The sequence below is a fragment of the Ranitomeya variabilis genome, chromosome 8, assembly GCF_051348905.1.
Source record: "Ranitomeya variabilis isolate aRanVar5 chromosome 8, aRanVar5.hap1, whole genome shotgun sequence".
In the NCBI taxonomy this organism is placed as follows: domain Eukaryota; kingdom Metazoa; phylum Chordata; class Amphibia; order Anura; family Dendrobatidae; genus Ranitomeya; species Ranitomeya variabilis.
The window spans coordinates 196,707,509-196,722,105 of record NC_135239.1 but is presented as its reverse complement, the minus strand read 5'-3'; the positions used below and the strand labels follow the sequence as shown (position 1 = coordinate 196,722,105).

At 40.5% G+C, this 14,597-nt stretch overlaps 1 protein-coding gene across 9 annotated transcripts in view; it reads left to right on the top strand.

Moving 5' to 3' along the window:
* The window catches only part of MAGI1 (membrane associated guanylate kinase, WW and PDZ domain containing 1), a 446,025-nt gene that overhangs the window by 408,111 nt on the left and 23,317 nt on the right, over nucleotides 1-14,597 (top strand). For all 9 annotated transcript variants that reach the window (XM_077275976.1, XM_077275974.1, XM_077275973.1 and 6 more), the window contains 3 exons: nucleotides 6,394-6,485; nucleotides 7,200-7,392; nucleotides 9,427-9,726. In XM_077275976.1, coding sequence (XP_077132091.1) covers nucleotides 6,394-6,485; nucleotides 7,200-7,392; nucleotides 9,427-9,726 — 585 coding nt within the window. The remainder of the gene's footprint in view (nucleotides 1-6,393; nucleotides 6,486-7,199; nucleotides 7,393-9,426; nucleotides 9,727-14,597) is intronic.

Genomic DNA, 14,597 nt, shown 5'->3' with positions numbered 1-14,597 from the left:
TTGAAAACCTATAATTTTTTTTTTTTGCTTGTCAACTTTTTTTTTTTTAAGATTGGTATTTTAGAAGCGACTGATCTTTCAAATATTAATCAGAAAGCTCATGAATACAAATTACCAAAATATTTTTTTTCATTAAGCCCAAAATAATTATAATAATTATTTAGCAGTCTTTGCTTGTTGTCTGTATTCACCCTATGCTTTACTCGTCATCCGTCTTGCTGCCCAAAAGATAAAGCTGTAGCTCACGTTTGCATTGTTTAGGGGACTTGAGAGGACAGGATGATGATGGGCATAAAATGAGTGCAGAATTTGATGTACTCTATCAGACTATGAGAGTGAGACTAACATCAAAAGGGGGGTAGATTTATAGGTGTGCAACCTGTGCATTTTCACAAAGCACTTTACTTGGCACTATTGAAAGGGTCTCTACTGACCTTGATGTTCTGAGCACCATGATCAAGCCTCATTCCCTAATTTATTAATTTAACATTCTTATATGGGCACTTTACAGCCATATTATTTGCAGGCATATAGGTGTCACATCTTCACCAGGACATGCTCCTGCCACTTCTGCTTCTATTGCCAGGTGCCACTGTATTCATTTGGTGGGCTGTGCTCGTGATAGAAGAGACATTAGAACCAGAAGCTCTGGACTGAACAGGCTCTGTTCAGCCACTTAGATTTGGGTGGAACTTGTAGTGCTGTCCAGTCTGTCAGTATATGCTGTCCAACTGGATTTATCAGCTCACTGCTCCAGCTTACTGCTGGAAGCTGCCAGATACAGCTTTGTACTTCCCTTGTCCCCTGATTAAGGTCTGTGATTTCTGTTCCATTTTAGTATTGTGTTTTCCTGCTTTTACCTCGGCTTGTTTATTGATCTTTCTCCTGCCTAATGATTTTATACCTTTGTTGCCTTCCTGGTTTTGACCTGGCTACCTGACTATCCTTCTTGACAGCTTGCGCCACCAAACAGCAGCTGACTCTGTGGCGCTTTCCCAGGGCCCCCCTGTGTAATCCAATATTCCTATATAGGGGTTAAAGGGTGAAGGCCAGAGCAACCCTAGTGCTCTGGGAAACTGAGTAGCTTGCGCAAAGCCGGTTTGTGGTAGCCTTTTTTGATCTGCGAGGCGACCATTGACAGAAACCCATTACTGACAGAACCCCAGAATTTACTGCACACGGGATTATTCAATATAAGACTAGCTCTGTGACCTTGTGCGTTGTAATAGCAGATCTAGTACAGAATTGTATGGGATGTTGCCTATTCATGGATGTCCTACAACTTGCAATTTTAATGGTTTTGATATCAAGATTTCACCAACACCAACGTTTGTACCCAAGATAAAAAGTAGGGAAATTATTGGAATTGATTATTTGCCTCTTGTTGGTGGTTCTTGGGTCTTCCAACTTATTAACATTGGACCATGTGCCTATTTTGATTTGACTTCTTTTTGAATGGCTTCCAAGCAACTTTGGTATGTTCTTCAGGGTGATGGCATTGTCCTTTCTGGTGCAGATAAGTTGGCAGAGGGTTCTGTACTTTATCCTCAACTAAATGAAGAATTTTAGTTCTTCTCATTGTACTTTCATATTGATCTATATAAGTACGTTGGCCACTTTTCTCAAATATTATTTTTTATTGCAAAAAAAGAAAATAGCATGACTTACTCACAAAAAGTCCCAAGTAAAATAGTTCCTTGGTGGTGTACCTGACAAATTGGTCACATCATACTTTTATCATTTATTCAATTGCAACCAATCAATCTATTTTAATCTGCAGCATGAGAAGAACAAAAATCTGGCTTACATCCCAAATAGACCGTTCTCCCGATACAAGCCTCTGAATTAACCACAAGTAGCGCCTTCCCCTAATTATATTGATCTTTTTTTTTTTTTTTTTTATTTAAAGAAAAGTCCTTATATTACCTTACCTACTTGACTCACTTAATGGTATTGACTTGTGGAGACCACCACTATAAATCAATAGAAGCGAAGATCCGCTAAGGATCAGAAACAGTTTTCCGGTAATGCTCCACTGGGCACCAAAATGACATTTAATTGATGTATTCTCGTCTTTCAGATTGCCTTACTCAGCTTTCCTACCCTGCTAATGTTGAGCAAAATCAACTACATAAGGGATCGCAACCTTGATGGAAACACGTTTTTGTCAGTTGCATTCCCAAATAAAAACCTTTTTGGTATTCTTTTTGATATTTATATATCAAACTCAAGAAATTACATAGCAAAATGGGCAACACTACTGAGTCAGTAGACCAAATTTATTGAAAAAGGGCTGTGGCTTTTAGGTGTAGTGTTGCTTTAGGTCCTATGCCCCAATATATGACCGGATGTGTCTTTACTCACGCTGTAGACCTTTTCCTGCTATCTTTCTGCACATATGTAGTCACGATAAATCGTTATCAATATCATGGATGGATGGCAAGAAGAACAAACAAATCAATTTTGAAAAAAATCAAGACTGATATGTAACTGGAAGCAAGGATCCCCAAGCTTGATTTGCCTACTTTGGACACATCAAATGGAGAGAGAACTGGAGAAGGACGTCATGGTCGGAAGAATAGAAGGAACAAGGTGAAGAGGAAGACCAGGAACTTGATGGCTTGATACTATCAAGATAACGGTAGAGAAGACCCCGGTGGACCTATCTAGGCTTACACAATATCGATCTTCCTACAGAACATTCATCCATCAAATCGCCATGGCTCGAGATCGGGCCAGTAATAAAATATATACATTTTTTCATCTATAACCATTACCAACTTCAGGTGTTCTGTATCTCAGGCATCTCTCTACCCAACTATTCTCAACGTATATACATTGTTCTTTATTCTAATCTCTAGAACAACATGACCTCATACCTCTAATTGTGTCATTAATTGTGTGCGTTTCATGGTGCAACCTTGGGTGGTGGTGTCACCTACTGGGTCAAACCTATTTTGTGTTGATAATATATAGTGTTGAATAAAAAGTATGTCTTATCAGAATCCCCATGGGTCAGATTACAAGTAGGGAATTGAACATCGTGCTTATTTTTTCACTTTCTGTTTAATTATGGTGAAGTTGCTTTGTTTATTTGCCTGTAAAATTGTATCATGGAAGAACTTCTAAATTTCCAACTATAAATTCTAATTAAGATTTGTTTGTATTGGACGCAACATTGGATTCAACTTAAGGATAAGGAAGGACTAAAAATAATTATTTGCATGGAGAATTTTCATTTTAAATATAACAAAGTCCTATTAGTAAATTTGCATCTAGTGTATGCAGCTACTTTAATAAGTGGTGATTTGTGGCATGAACAAAAGAGAAAGATGTCGGCACCACATTGGGTTAGTACATTTAGACCCGAGATAAAAGAAATGGAAAGAAGGTGTGGATAGGTGCTTTCCTTAGTAGATTGTACTCATTCAGTAGCATGCAGCAATAAATGGAAGAATGCTATCAGTGTTTAGATCTTTTTGGGTTTGGTAGTGGAAAAATGGCCAGTTGTGGTCAACAATGGAAGCCAAGTCCCACATGCAAGTGGATTGTTCAATTTATTAATAACTTCAAAGAAAAATCACGTTTCCGGGAGCCAGGTCCTCTTTATTACATTCACAGGAAACCGAATGTAGGTAGGCTGTTGACATCAGACTTTTGAAGTGTAAAGTGCTGTCAAAAAATGACTCCCTTAGGATCACTTCAACAATGGGAGTTTTCTAATTCATGCAAGCAAATAAATAATTATTTTTTTAGCAGTTTGTAATATGTAAAGATGGGTATTAGATACAAATTGCAATAACCCCAGAATATGATTTTGTATAAAAATGACATCTAGAAGATCTGTCAATCTAGAAAGTGAGCGTTACGAGCGACACTCGCCATCTTGGTAGACGATGTGAACATTAACTACATGCTACAATGGCATGAGGTCCATGATAACCAGTTGTCAAGACATGGAAGAACTTCGTGACATGAAGGATTTCTATTAGCTGGTCTCGTGACTTCTACTACTTTGGGAGTGGTTCTAGGAGGACATATTTTTGGTGCCATTTTATTCTTTAAAAGTTTGGTGGCATCATTCTGCTTCCGTAATTTTTGAGAAAAAGTAAATAACTCCCTGAGATGTGTTGTAACCGTCTGTTGGAAGTTATTAGTAAAATGAACAAATCACTTATTCTTTAGATGTTTGAGCTCTCTGCATGGGGCATTTGATTGTTACCACCATCTTTTCTACTTAATTTGAAGACTAAGGTTGCATATTTTTGCATCTTTTTGATTTGTTTTTCCTTTTTTCTTTCATTATTGTGAAGTTGCTTAGTTTGCACCTGTACAAAATTGTTTCTCGGAAGAACTTCTTAAGTAGAATTTATAATTGAAGATTTTAGATCGGTTCGTATTGGAGGTAACGTTGGATTCAATTCTGCTTGGTTAGGTTGAGGACTAAGAAAAAGGTTTTTTTGCATGCAAAATATCCACCTTCAATATGTTCAGGTCCCATTGGAACATTTGGAATTGGAACTATTGAATTCAGCGACATTATTATGAGGATTAATTTTTTTTTTATTTCTGTTCCACCAGATGATTTATGATATCAGCTGGCATAATTGTTTCGGGATTGTCATCATACAATAGAAGGGATGAGAGGACGCCAACATGTATCTTGCGAAACACAAAGCTGTTCACTAGTTAAAAGGGGGAAACACTGTGATTAATTCATGATGATACATAAGATCAAGTTTCATACTTGGCTGCATCCGAGTCATCTGGCAAACGACTTTACCGGGAATGCTCTGAAAAGAACTGGAGTTATTAATTGTAGGCCAATGACATTTCAGTTTTGGACCCATAAAATTTTATTTTCTAGAAGTTACGAATGTTTTACTCAAATCTTCCCTTACAGCTAGAGGCTCCGATAAATAAACTGTAGGATTGACTTAGTCTTAATATTACATAGGTTGAAAAAAGACTCAGGTCCATAAAGTTTCTTTAAAAAACGTAAAGATGTATAAGAAGAGTCTAAGGCATGGCAGAAGATACTTCATTTTGGACCCATATTCCACACCGGATTCCTGGATATGCTCAAAGTGTAATCCACCATCGAGATCTCAAGCGACTTCTCTTGGTGCATGTGATACCTGTTGAGATAAAACTCAAGGGTACCTCTACACAAGAGGCAAATATTTGCCAAATCTGGTGTCATCAATAGGAAGGCCTCCAACAATTCCCCAACAACAGATCTTGAGGGTAAAGAAGGATTAAGTCATGTTGGATTTCAACAATCCTTTGTAGCCACTGGAGATAGAGCACTATGGCCAGCTTAAGGTACCTTCACACGAAACGACATTGCTAGCGATCCGTGACGTTGCAGCGTCCTGGCTAGCGATATCGTTTCGTTTGACACGCAGCAGCGATCAGGATCCTGCTGTGATGTCGCTGGTCGCTGAATAAAGTCCAGAACTTTATTTGGTCGTCCGATCGCCGTGTATCGTTGTGTTTGACAGCAAAAGCAACGATACCAGCGATGTTTTACACTGGTAACCAGGGTAAACATCGGGTTACCAAGCGCAGGGCCGCGCTTAGTAACCCGATGTTTACCCTGGTTACCAGCGTAAAAGTAAAAAAAACAAACAGTACATGCTCACCTTCGCGTCCCCCAGCGTCTGCTTCCTGACACTGAGCGCCGGCCCTAAAGTGAAAGTGAAAGCACAGCGGTGACGTCACCGCTGTGCTGTTAGGGCCGGAGCTCAGTCAGTGTCAGGAAGCAGACGCTGGGGGACGCGCAGGTGAGTATGTACTGTTTGTTTTTTTTACTTTTACGCTGGTAACCAGGGTAAACATCGGGTTACTGCCGCGCTTAGCAACCCGATGTTTACCCTGGTTACCCGGGGACCTCGGCATCGTTGGTCGCTGGAGAGCGGTCTGTGTGACAGCTCCCCAGCGATCAAACAGCGACGCTGCAGCGATCGGCATCGTTGTCGCTATCGCTGCAGCGTCGCTTCGTGTGAAGGTACCTTTAGTTTTTCACTAAGACTATAGCACTAGTGGAAATGAGGGCCTGTTTCATGTTAGACCTACCCAAGGGCCTTCATACTATTAGATTATTGAGGTCCCTATAAAGTAAGAAGGCCACTGGGTGAAGTTTTGGTCCTATCATTATTGCAATGTTCTTCAATAATAGAGGGAGAAATTACCACAAGGTTCAAAGAAGGGGTTAGGTCTGGTTTTGTAGCACAACTCCAATGACATCAACTGATTAATATGGCTTTGTTTTTTCTAATTATGAACAACCCCTTGAGAAATATAAAAGACCATTTTAATTTAATTAATTGAATACATTCTGCACATGTTGGCAAAATACAAAATAATCATTTTTTGCATTTTCTTGTATAGTTCCAGATTTTCAAGAGCATGATATATTTTTATGGAGGAAAGAGACTGGCTTTGGCTTCAGAATTCTTGGAGGAAACGAGCCAGGGGAACCAGTAAGTGCCGTAGGAAGAGATGATGATGTGAAATGTTCATGATTATAATTGTAAAGCTTTGTAATAATGGTTTAGCAAGTAAGGTTAATAATTTAGACTTTCAGCTGTGGATCGTCAAGTCACTTAGGATTTCAACTGAGGTATAGAAGACAGTGACTCTGGAGAAATCATCTGGCATCATTACTGAACTTCCGATACTTTAGCTTTTTTCATGGATCTTTATAAACATGACAACTAAGAAAACCGTAATCAAAGGCACCATGACAAAGATTTTCACGTTATCCATGATGGATTTTTCTTGGAATGAATCCCAACAATTCCTAATGGATGTCATTGACTTCGAAAGATTGGACATTGATTTTCTTCTTACCGATTTTGTATATATTTTATTTCCTTAGAGCATTGCTCTACCTGTTGGTAAGTATTTTCTGCAAGAAAGCATAGTACAGTTGGAAAGGAAATAAAGCAGAACTCTTGGTGAAGTTTCAAAATGTCAACGTTTGACCTTATCTAGAAAAAGGTTTTCTTGTTCTTAATCTCCACTACAGGACATAGATAATACGATCAGTTTCTTCAGCTAGCATTACTAAAAAATGGCATATTTGTTTATAGCTCTACCATGACTGTAGTTGATCTATTCGAAAAGCCAATATTCTTCGAACTGCAGTGTAATCCTCGCAATGTATTGCCTAACACCATTCGCTCTTTTCGCAGATATTCATAGGTCATATTGTGCCTCTGGGATCAGCTGATGCGGATGGCCGGCTGAGGTCGGGAGATGAACTTATATGTGTGGATGGGACGGCTGTGGTTGGAAAGTCACATCAACTTGTAGTTCAGCTAATGCAGCAGGCAGCCAAACAAGGTCACGTCAATTTAACCATTAGGCGCAAAGTAGTTTATCCAGGTACGTTGAACTGATCCCTTTTGCTTTAAAGACAGATAATCTTTCCCATCTAATCAGCGATCCCACAGGTAGCCTCACCAACATTTTAGGTCCTCATTTAAATATTAAGTAAATTACAATCGGTGGAATGGGGGGGAAAAGCTCTCCACGTTAGTTAGATGATGCTGGGATTGTTGCATCTTCCATAGCTATATTGTACAGGATGACCAGTATATTCAGTTAGGTCCAGAAATATTTGGAAAGTGACACATAAGATTTTGCATTTTAACGGTGTACCAAAACTTATTTGAGGTACAGTTATATAATCAATATGGGCTTAAAAATGCACACTCTCAGCTTTAATTTGAGGGTATTCACATCTTAATTGGTGTAAGGTTTTTAGGAATTACAACTCTTTAATATGTAGGTGCTTTTTCAAAGGACCAAAGGTAATTGGACAGTTATTTCAATAGTTCTTCCATAGGCTGCTCGGGCTTTTTCCTAGTCAATCTATCATCAACTAAGCAGGTGAAAGGTCTGGAGCTGATTCCAGGTATGACTTTTGTAGTATGTGGAAGCCATTGCTGTGAACCCACAACATGAAGTCACAGGAGCTCTCAATGGAAGACTGAAAAAATTAGAAATCCATTAGTGAGAGATCAAAAATGTTAGAGTGGCCAAATCAACAGTTTGGTGCATTCGTCAAAAAAAGAGCGCACTGTTGAGCTTGCGATCTCAAAAAGCCTGGATGTCCATGGCAGACAATAGGGATGGATTATGGCGGAATCCTTCACATGGTGAAGAAAAACCCCTTCACAACATACACTCAAGTGAAGAACGCTCTTCAGGAAGTAGGTGTTAAAGTATCCAAGTCAACCATAAGGAGAAGACTTCATAAGAGAAAATACAGAGGGTTCACCACAAGGTGCAAACCATTAATCAGCCATAAAACTATAAAGACCAGGTTAGAATTTGCCAAAAAAACATATGAAGAAGTCAGCCCAGTTCTTGAAAAGCATTCTCTGGACAAATGAAGCAAAGATTACCTGTACCAGAATGATGGGAACAAGAAAGTATGGAGAAAGCTTAGAACGGCTCATGATCCAAAGCACAACCCATCCTCTGTAAAACATGGTGGAGGCAGTGTGATGGTATGACATTCAATGGCACCGGGTCTCTAGTGTTTGTTAATGACGCGATTGAAGACAGAAACAACCAGGTGAATCTGAAGTGTACAGGGTGATACTTTATATTCGGATTCAACCAAGTGCAGCAAGGTTGATTGGACGACGCTTCACAATACAGATGGACAGTGACTCAAAACATACTGCGAAAGCAAATCAGGAGTTTAAGGCAAAGAAGTGGAATATTCTGCAATGGTCAAGTAAATCAACAGATCCTAACCCCATTGAGCATGCATTTAAGACAAAACTTAAGGCAGAAAGACCCACAAACAAGTAGCAACTGACGTCAGCTGCAATAAAGGCTTGTCAAAGTTTCAGAAAGGAGGAAATCCATCATTTGGTAACGTCCATGGCCTCCAGACTTCAGTCAGTCATTGCCTGCAAAGGATTCTGTACAAATGAACATTTTATTTATGGTATAGTCATTTTGTCCAACTACTTTTGAGCCCCTGAAATGAGGAGGATTAAAATAAAAAAAATAAAAAAAACCGGATTCAATTCCTGAACGTTTCACAGGATATTTTTCGGCAGTCCATCATTAAGTGCTCAGCCATTGTGGGTGAAGGAGCTGATTGGAACATAGAGCAACCATTAACTGTATCCTCACAACATGGAAAATACAAGAAAACATTGACACATATAAACCCTTATAGTATTAACAAATGCCAACAATTAAAACAGCACACGATTTTCTTAGTATAAGCCTGTAGCTCGTGTATCCTCCAACAAGCCATAGCTTGGAGACCATTGCTTTACATTAGGTCTCAATATTGTTTTTCGGGCAATGCTCTACCTCTGATACCTTCTTTGTATTGTTCGACAATTTAGTTTATTTATAACAAACCAACCTATTTTTTTTATTACCTTCCAGTCCCCAAGACAGAAAACGATGTCCCTGCTTCACCAGCGTCTTCCCACCACAGCAGTACCCAACCTGCCTCTTTAACAGAGGAGAAACGCACACCGCAAGGCAGCCAAAACTCTTTAAATACGGTCAGCTCCGGAAGTGGTTCTACCAGTGGTATTGGCAGCGGCGGAGGCGGTGGTGGCAGTGGATTAGTCAGCACCGTGATTCAGCCATATGATGTAGAAATTCGTCGTGGCGAAAACGAAGGCTTTGGATTTGTCATCGTGTCTTCTGTCAGCAGGCCAGAAGCTGGAACTACGTTTGGTAAGTGCACTTATGGGTCTCCGGTTTGGGCTTAGTCTTTGTTTCATTCTCGTCGGTCAATTTTCCATCCTTTATTTGCTAACCAAGCAGTTCCTCTGGGGAGGAGAGTTCCGTGCAGATTCTTTCCACCCATTAAAATTGGACTGAGAGAGTCTAGAGACCATTTTTTCAGAGGGCCTACATATTCTGCCTCTCTGATAATTTCGACAATTCGACAAATTATGCTTTCAGATTTTTCTCTGCCGTTTGTTTTACTCCATTAAAGAAAAGCAGCCGTCATCCTAAGCCCCAGATGACCGTAAAATCCGTAATTATTAGCAAATCTTCAGTGCGATTCTCTAGGTTTATGGCTCAGTCCTAGTGTTTAGGGAGCAGTAAAATCACTTCTATTCTGCATAAGATGCGGATAGGAGCTTTAATCAACACACTGGCGTCGGTTCTAAATGAAATATATCTAAGTTCCCGGTGAAACATTTTGTTGGCTTTGACTTGAAACACAAAATCAAAGTGACTTTTTTAATAAAGGTGGGTGGATTCAGGGTATAAAACACAATTACTAACGCAACATTCAGTAAAGCTGTCATGGTACTCCTGTTATATCATAGTCAAACGCATAGATACTTCCACAAGATGGTTGGGCATTGGGAGTCTACATCTGATTTGTAGATACCCTTGTACCTTAAAAGGGTGTTCTCCCCCCAAGAATTGGGGATAACTTGCCGATCGCTGTGGGTCTGACTGCCGTGGTCCTTAGCGATCCCGAGAAGTTGAATGGAACGGAGGTCGATCATGCTCACTGCTTCTCCATCTATTCTAAAACTATCACTGAAGATCGGTTGTGTGCCGTGCTAGGTAATCTCCTGTGCTCTCATTAAAGTCGTTGTTTGGTCTTGGGGTACAAGTGCGCAGTCACTCTTTACTTGTGAATCCTCACATCATGCGAACTGTGCGCTGTGAATATTCTCTGGCATAGGGAGCGTGTGACCCCAAATTTGTGATTTGCATACTTCCGATCACATTCCGACTAGACGTATTCGGTCTTGCTCAATACACTTGCATTGAGGGAGGCTACGCACGTCCAGTCGGCATGTGACCACGTGTATGTAAATCGCATACTTGCAGTCATGCGCGCTACGCTGCCGACACTGGAGAATCTTCGCAGTTCGCGCAGTGTCACATGGAGTCCCACTTCTTGGAAATGGTTGTAGGCCTCGGTAGTCAGGAACCCGACGATCGGAAAGTTATCCTGTAGATAGGGAATATCTTTTAATCTTGAGAACACCCCTTTAGTATATTTAGAAATGGCTTCTACCATTTGGTAATAACGTGATTTGCACCTGCTACAAGCAGCTAGTGAATGACAGCCGCAGGGAGAGCAAAGTCCTTGCAGTTGAGAGGATCTGGATAGAAAACCAGTCACGGGAGGACTGAGAAGGGCCTGAGCCCCTGAGAAATAGTCTTGTCCCCTTACCAACCAGTATAGTTTATAATACACTTCCATAGGTTTAGCATAATCTCTTTACGTTGCATTTATCTAATATATCACTGCTCCTACGGCCGAATCGTCAATCAACCCCCTATAGTTTTTTCCATTGAGCACTGATTATATTCTGGCATTGACCAACCTGAAATTACCCAATAAACTAGAATTGGCCCCTTCTACAGATCGTGAATTGCAGCTGCGGGGAAAACAAATTCCCGGATGTACCCTGGAGCCGGTCAATAGTCCGCCATATTTTTTTTTTTTGTATAAAACAAATTATATCCTGGCTTTAACCAACCTGCAACAACCCAATAAACTCAATAACTCCTTCTACAAAGGGCTAGTAAATAGCAACTGTGGGGAAAACAAACTCCCAGCAGAAACCTGGAGCCGGTCAATATATCACTGATAGCGGTCTATACGCTGACACATATTAGCAGTGCGTTGCCGGTTTATGTGCCGCTGGCTGTGAAGTTACAGGGAATATTTTTCCCGCTCCGGCTGCTCTTTGCCATCTGTAAATTACTGCTTGTAGCATGAGCGATTCGGTTAATAAAAAGTGTACTAGATAATTAAAAATAATGTAGTACCTTGTGTACCTCCGAACCCCAGACACTTAATTATCATGAGTAGTGATTTTATTTTCATTTCAAAAATAGTTTTTAACTCTTATTTTATTTTTATATTTTTTTTTACCGAATATCTGGGCAACATCGAGGAATTTGCTAAAAAAAATAAAATAAATAATAATACTAAAATGTAATAAAATAAAAATAAAAATGTCTTTCTTCCCGAATGGTCATTTTTGATATTTGGGGGAAAAAAATGGTTTGCTTTTTCTTATTCCTGAGGCATCACCGTTCATGTCTATGGGTGGTATTGTCTCTCTTCCCCTGAAAAGAGCAGAACTGCAGTACCACACACAGACCATAGTCAAGAATGGCGTTGTTTCCAGAATAAAATCAGACCCTTTTTTAGAATTTGAGACAATCTTTTAAAGGGTTATTCCCAAAATAGTAAGTTATCCCCCTTACTTGGCTGTGTTGGCAGTCTCATAGACAATAAATGAAGCGGAGTTTGAGGATATGAACCTCCACTGCATTCAGGATTGGACTACCGGGTTCCAGAGAACCAATGTCGAGGTCTCGGGGGGGTCTTAGCAGTCAGATCACCAGTGATCGGTAAGTTATCCCCGATTATACTGATGGGGATACCTTTAAGGGATTTCCTATTTTTAGTAAAATGGTCCCCAAATGCTCTAAAATGTTGATCTTCAAACCCCTTCTCACGGCCCCAACACATCAGGTTTTTATGATTTCCTTAGTATTGCACAGGTGAGAGAAAATGACCTTTTGGGGCCATGAGGACTGGAGTTCGGGAAACACTGCTCTAAAATAAGAAACTGAGATGGTACTCGCCCTCCTCGGGTCCTCTTCGCTGCTGTGGTTCTTGGTTGCTGTGGTGATATCACTTTGACAATGCGCATCACTGCTGCAGCCGAACACTGAGCTCAAATAGAAGGCACAAGCCGCTGAGCTCAGTGATTGTCTGCAGCAGTGATGCTTCCTGTTGACGTGACCTCAGTACTGCAGCCTAAACACCAAGACCTGAGCGGCGTCAGGGAGCTCACACTGGACCCGGGAATGGTGAGTAACTGTCCTGTTTGTTATTTTAGAGTTTTTGGGTTCCATTTTACTAAAAGTGGGAAAACTTCTTTAATATCTTGGGAATAACCTTTTAGAGTTTAGGAGAATGATGACATAGTCACATTTGCCATCTGCCATTGTGGTGGCCAGTTTTTGGTCAATCACAATAAATAATGAATAATATTGAACACTAGAGGCTGTTTTCCTATGTAATGCCACACAACGGCTGCCTGGCTAATGAATACTTTTGGCTTTATTGTTTGCTCATTTCCCACCTCTTAGGCCAGAACGAACGCTAAAAAGTAGACGTGCGTTTCTTCTGGGCTTCGGTGTTTGCCTTAGTAGTGGTGCACATTTTGCTTTCTTGCCTCTACCCTTTGTCTTGCACGGTGTCCCTGTGTCAGGTGTCTATTGGCTTCTGCTTGACGTGCTTCTCTCCATGGTAAACACAATTCCTGTGGTTTAACTGGCTGAACGTCTGCGGTGGAGGGGGGAGGTGGGGAATGATTTTTTTTTTTTACATTCATTTAATGATTATCATTCTCATCTAATGGTGAAAAGAACATTGGCAATTACAAGCGGATCACTAACCTGTATTGTTATGGGGGTACCGGGTCCAGAACAGAGAGAGGGAAGTGGTATGGAGGCAAATGAGCCAACCATAGTAATACTCTTTCTAAGTTTTTGCCATCCTACTATTGTACTAACCTCGTTTATCCTCTTGAATATTCTGCTTACATTACCGGCTTTTTTGGCGTATGAAAAACTTTTTTCCATATTTTTTTTCTTTGCTTATTTTTTATGCGATTGGGATGGATCATCTCATTATTCTTCAGAATTCAATGGTGAACATTACAAAAGGACTTTCTTCTGCTTTCTTGGTTCTTTCACTGGCAGCAGATACCGGAGGCTCGGCTAACTAGAATCCTGCCAAAAAGTTGATGAGAATTGGTGAAGAAGGAAGTGCCAAGTCACACTCCTCCGCTCCTAGTAAATGCACCGGCTGGTTTCTCTCGAATACGGTATTAAATAGGCAGCCAAGAACTTCTATGAAATCGCTAATAAAAAAATTGATCTTCGACCAGCCGAGGACTGAGAGTAGCTTGAGCCCCAAAGAACTGAAGTGTTTGGCCTCTTACCAACCATTAGAGCCAATAGACACTTGGTTTAGGATAACAAATTACATTTATGGATTAAGTAAACTACAGCTCAAATGCCGGCGTTTCAACTCTACCTTGAGGGCCACCGGACTCAAAAGTGCAAGCTTGAGTCACAATATCGTAGGGATGTACCGTAAATGTTCCCTGTTGAAATACCCAATTCAAAATGGATCTCTCACTAGATTTCACAATATAAGCTGCATACATTATTACATAGATTCCCTAGACCTAACGAGGCTGATATATTTACTCTGAAAATCTATGCCAGACTGGCTCCATGGCTGCATAATCCTGACACTAAGATGAGCATTTTATGAGTCCAGCGAAAGGATAAGGGAGCTCATGACTCAATGGGTTTTCAGTCTTTGCCCGCACAGCCTGTCTAACAGCTGCAGCTTGTACAAAGTAGTGTGAGATCTCAGCAGGGAGATAAAAAAACGGAGCAACTGACAGTAAGGCTAGGTTGGTGGAGAGTCGGCATCAATGAGGAGGAGGGTCACTGTGAAACTGTCCATGAAGCTAGTTTGGTGGAAATTCCGCATCAGCAGGGAGGAAGGTCAATGAGGCTAACTTGGTGGCGAT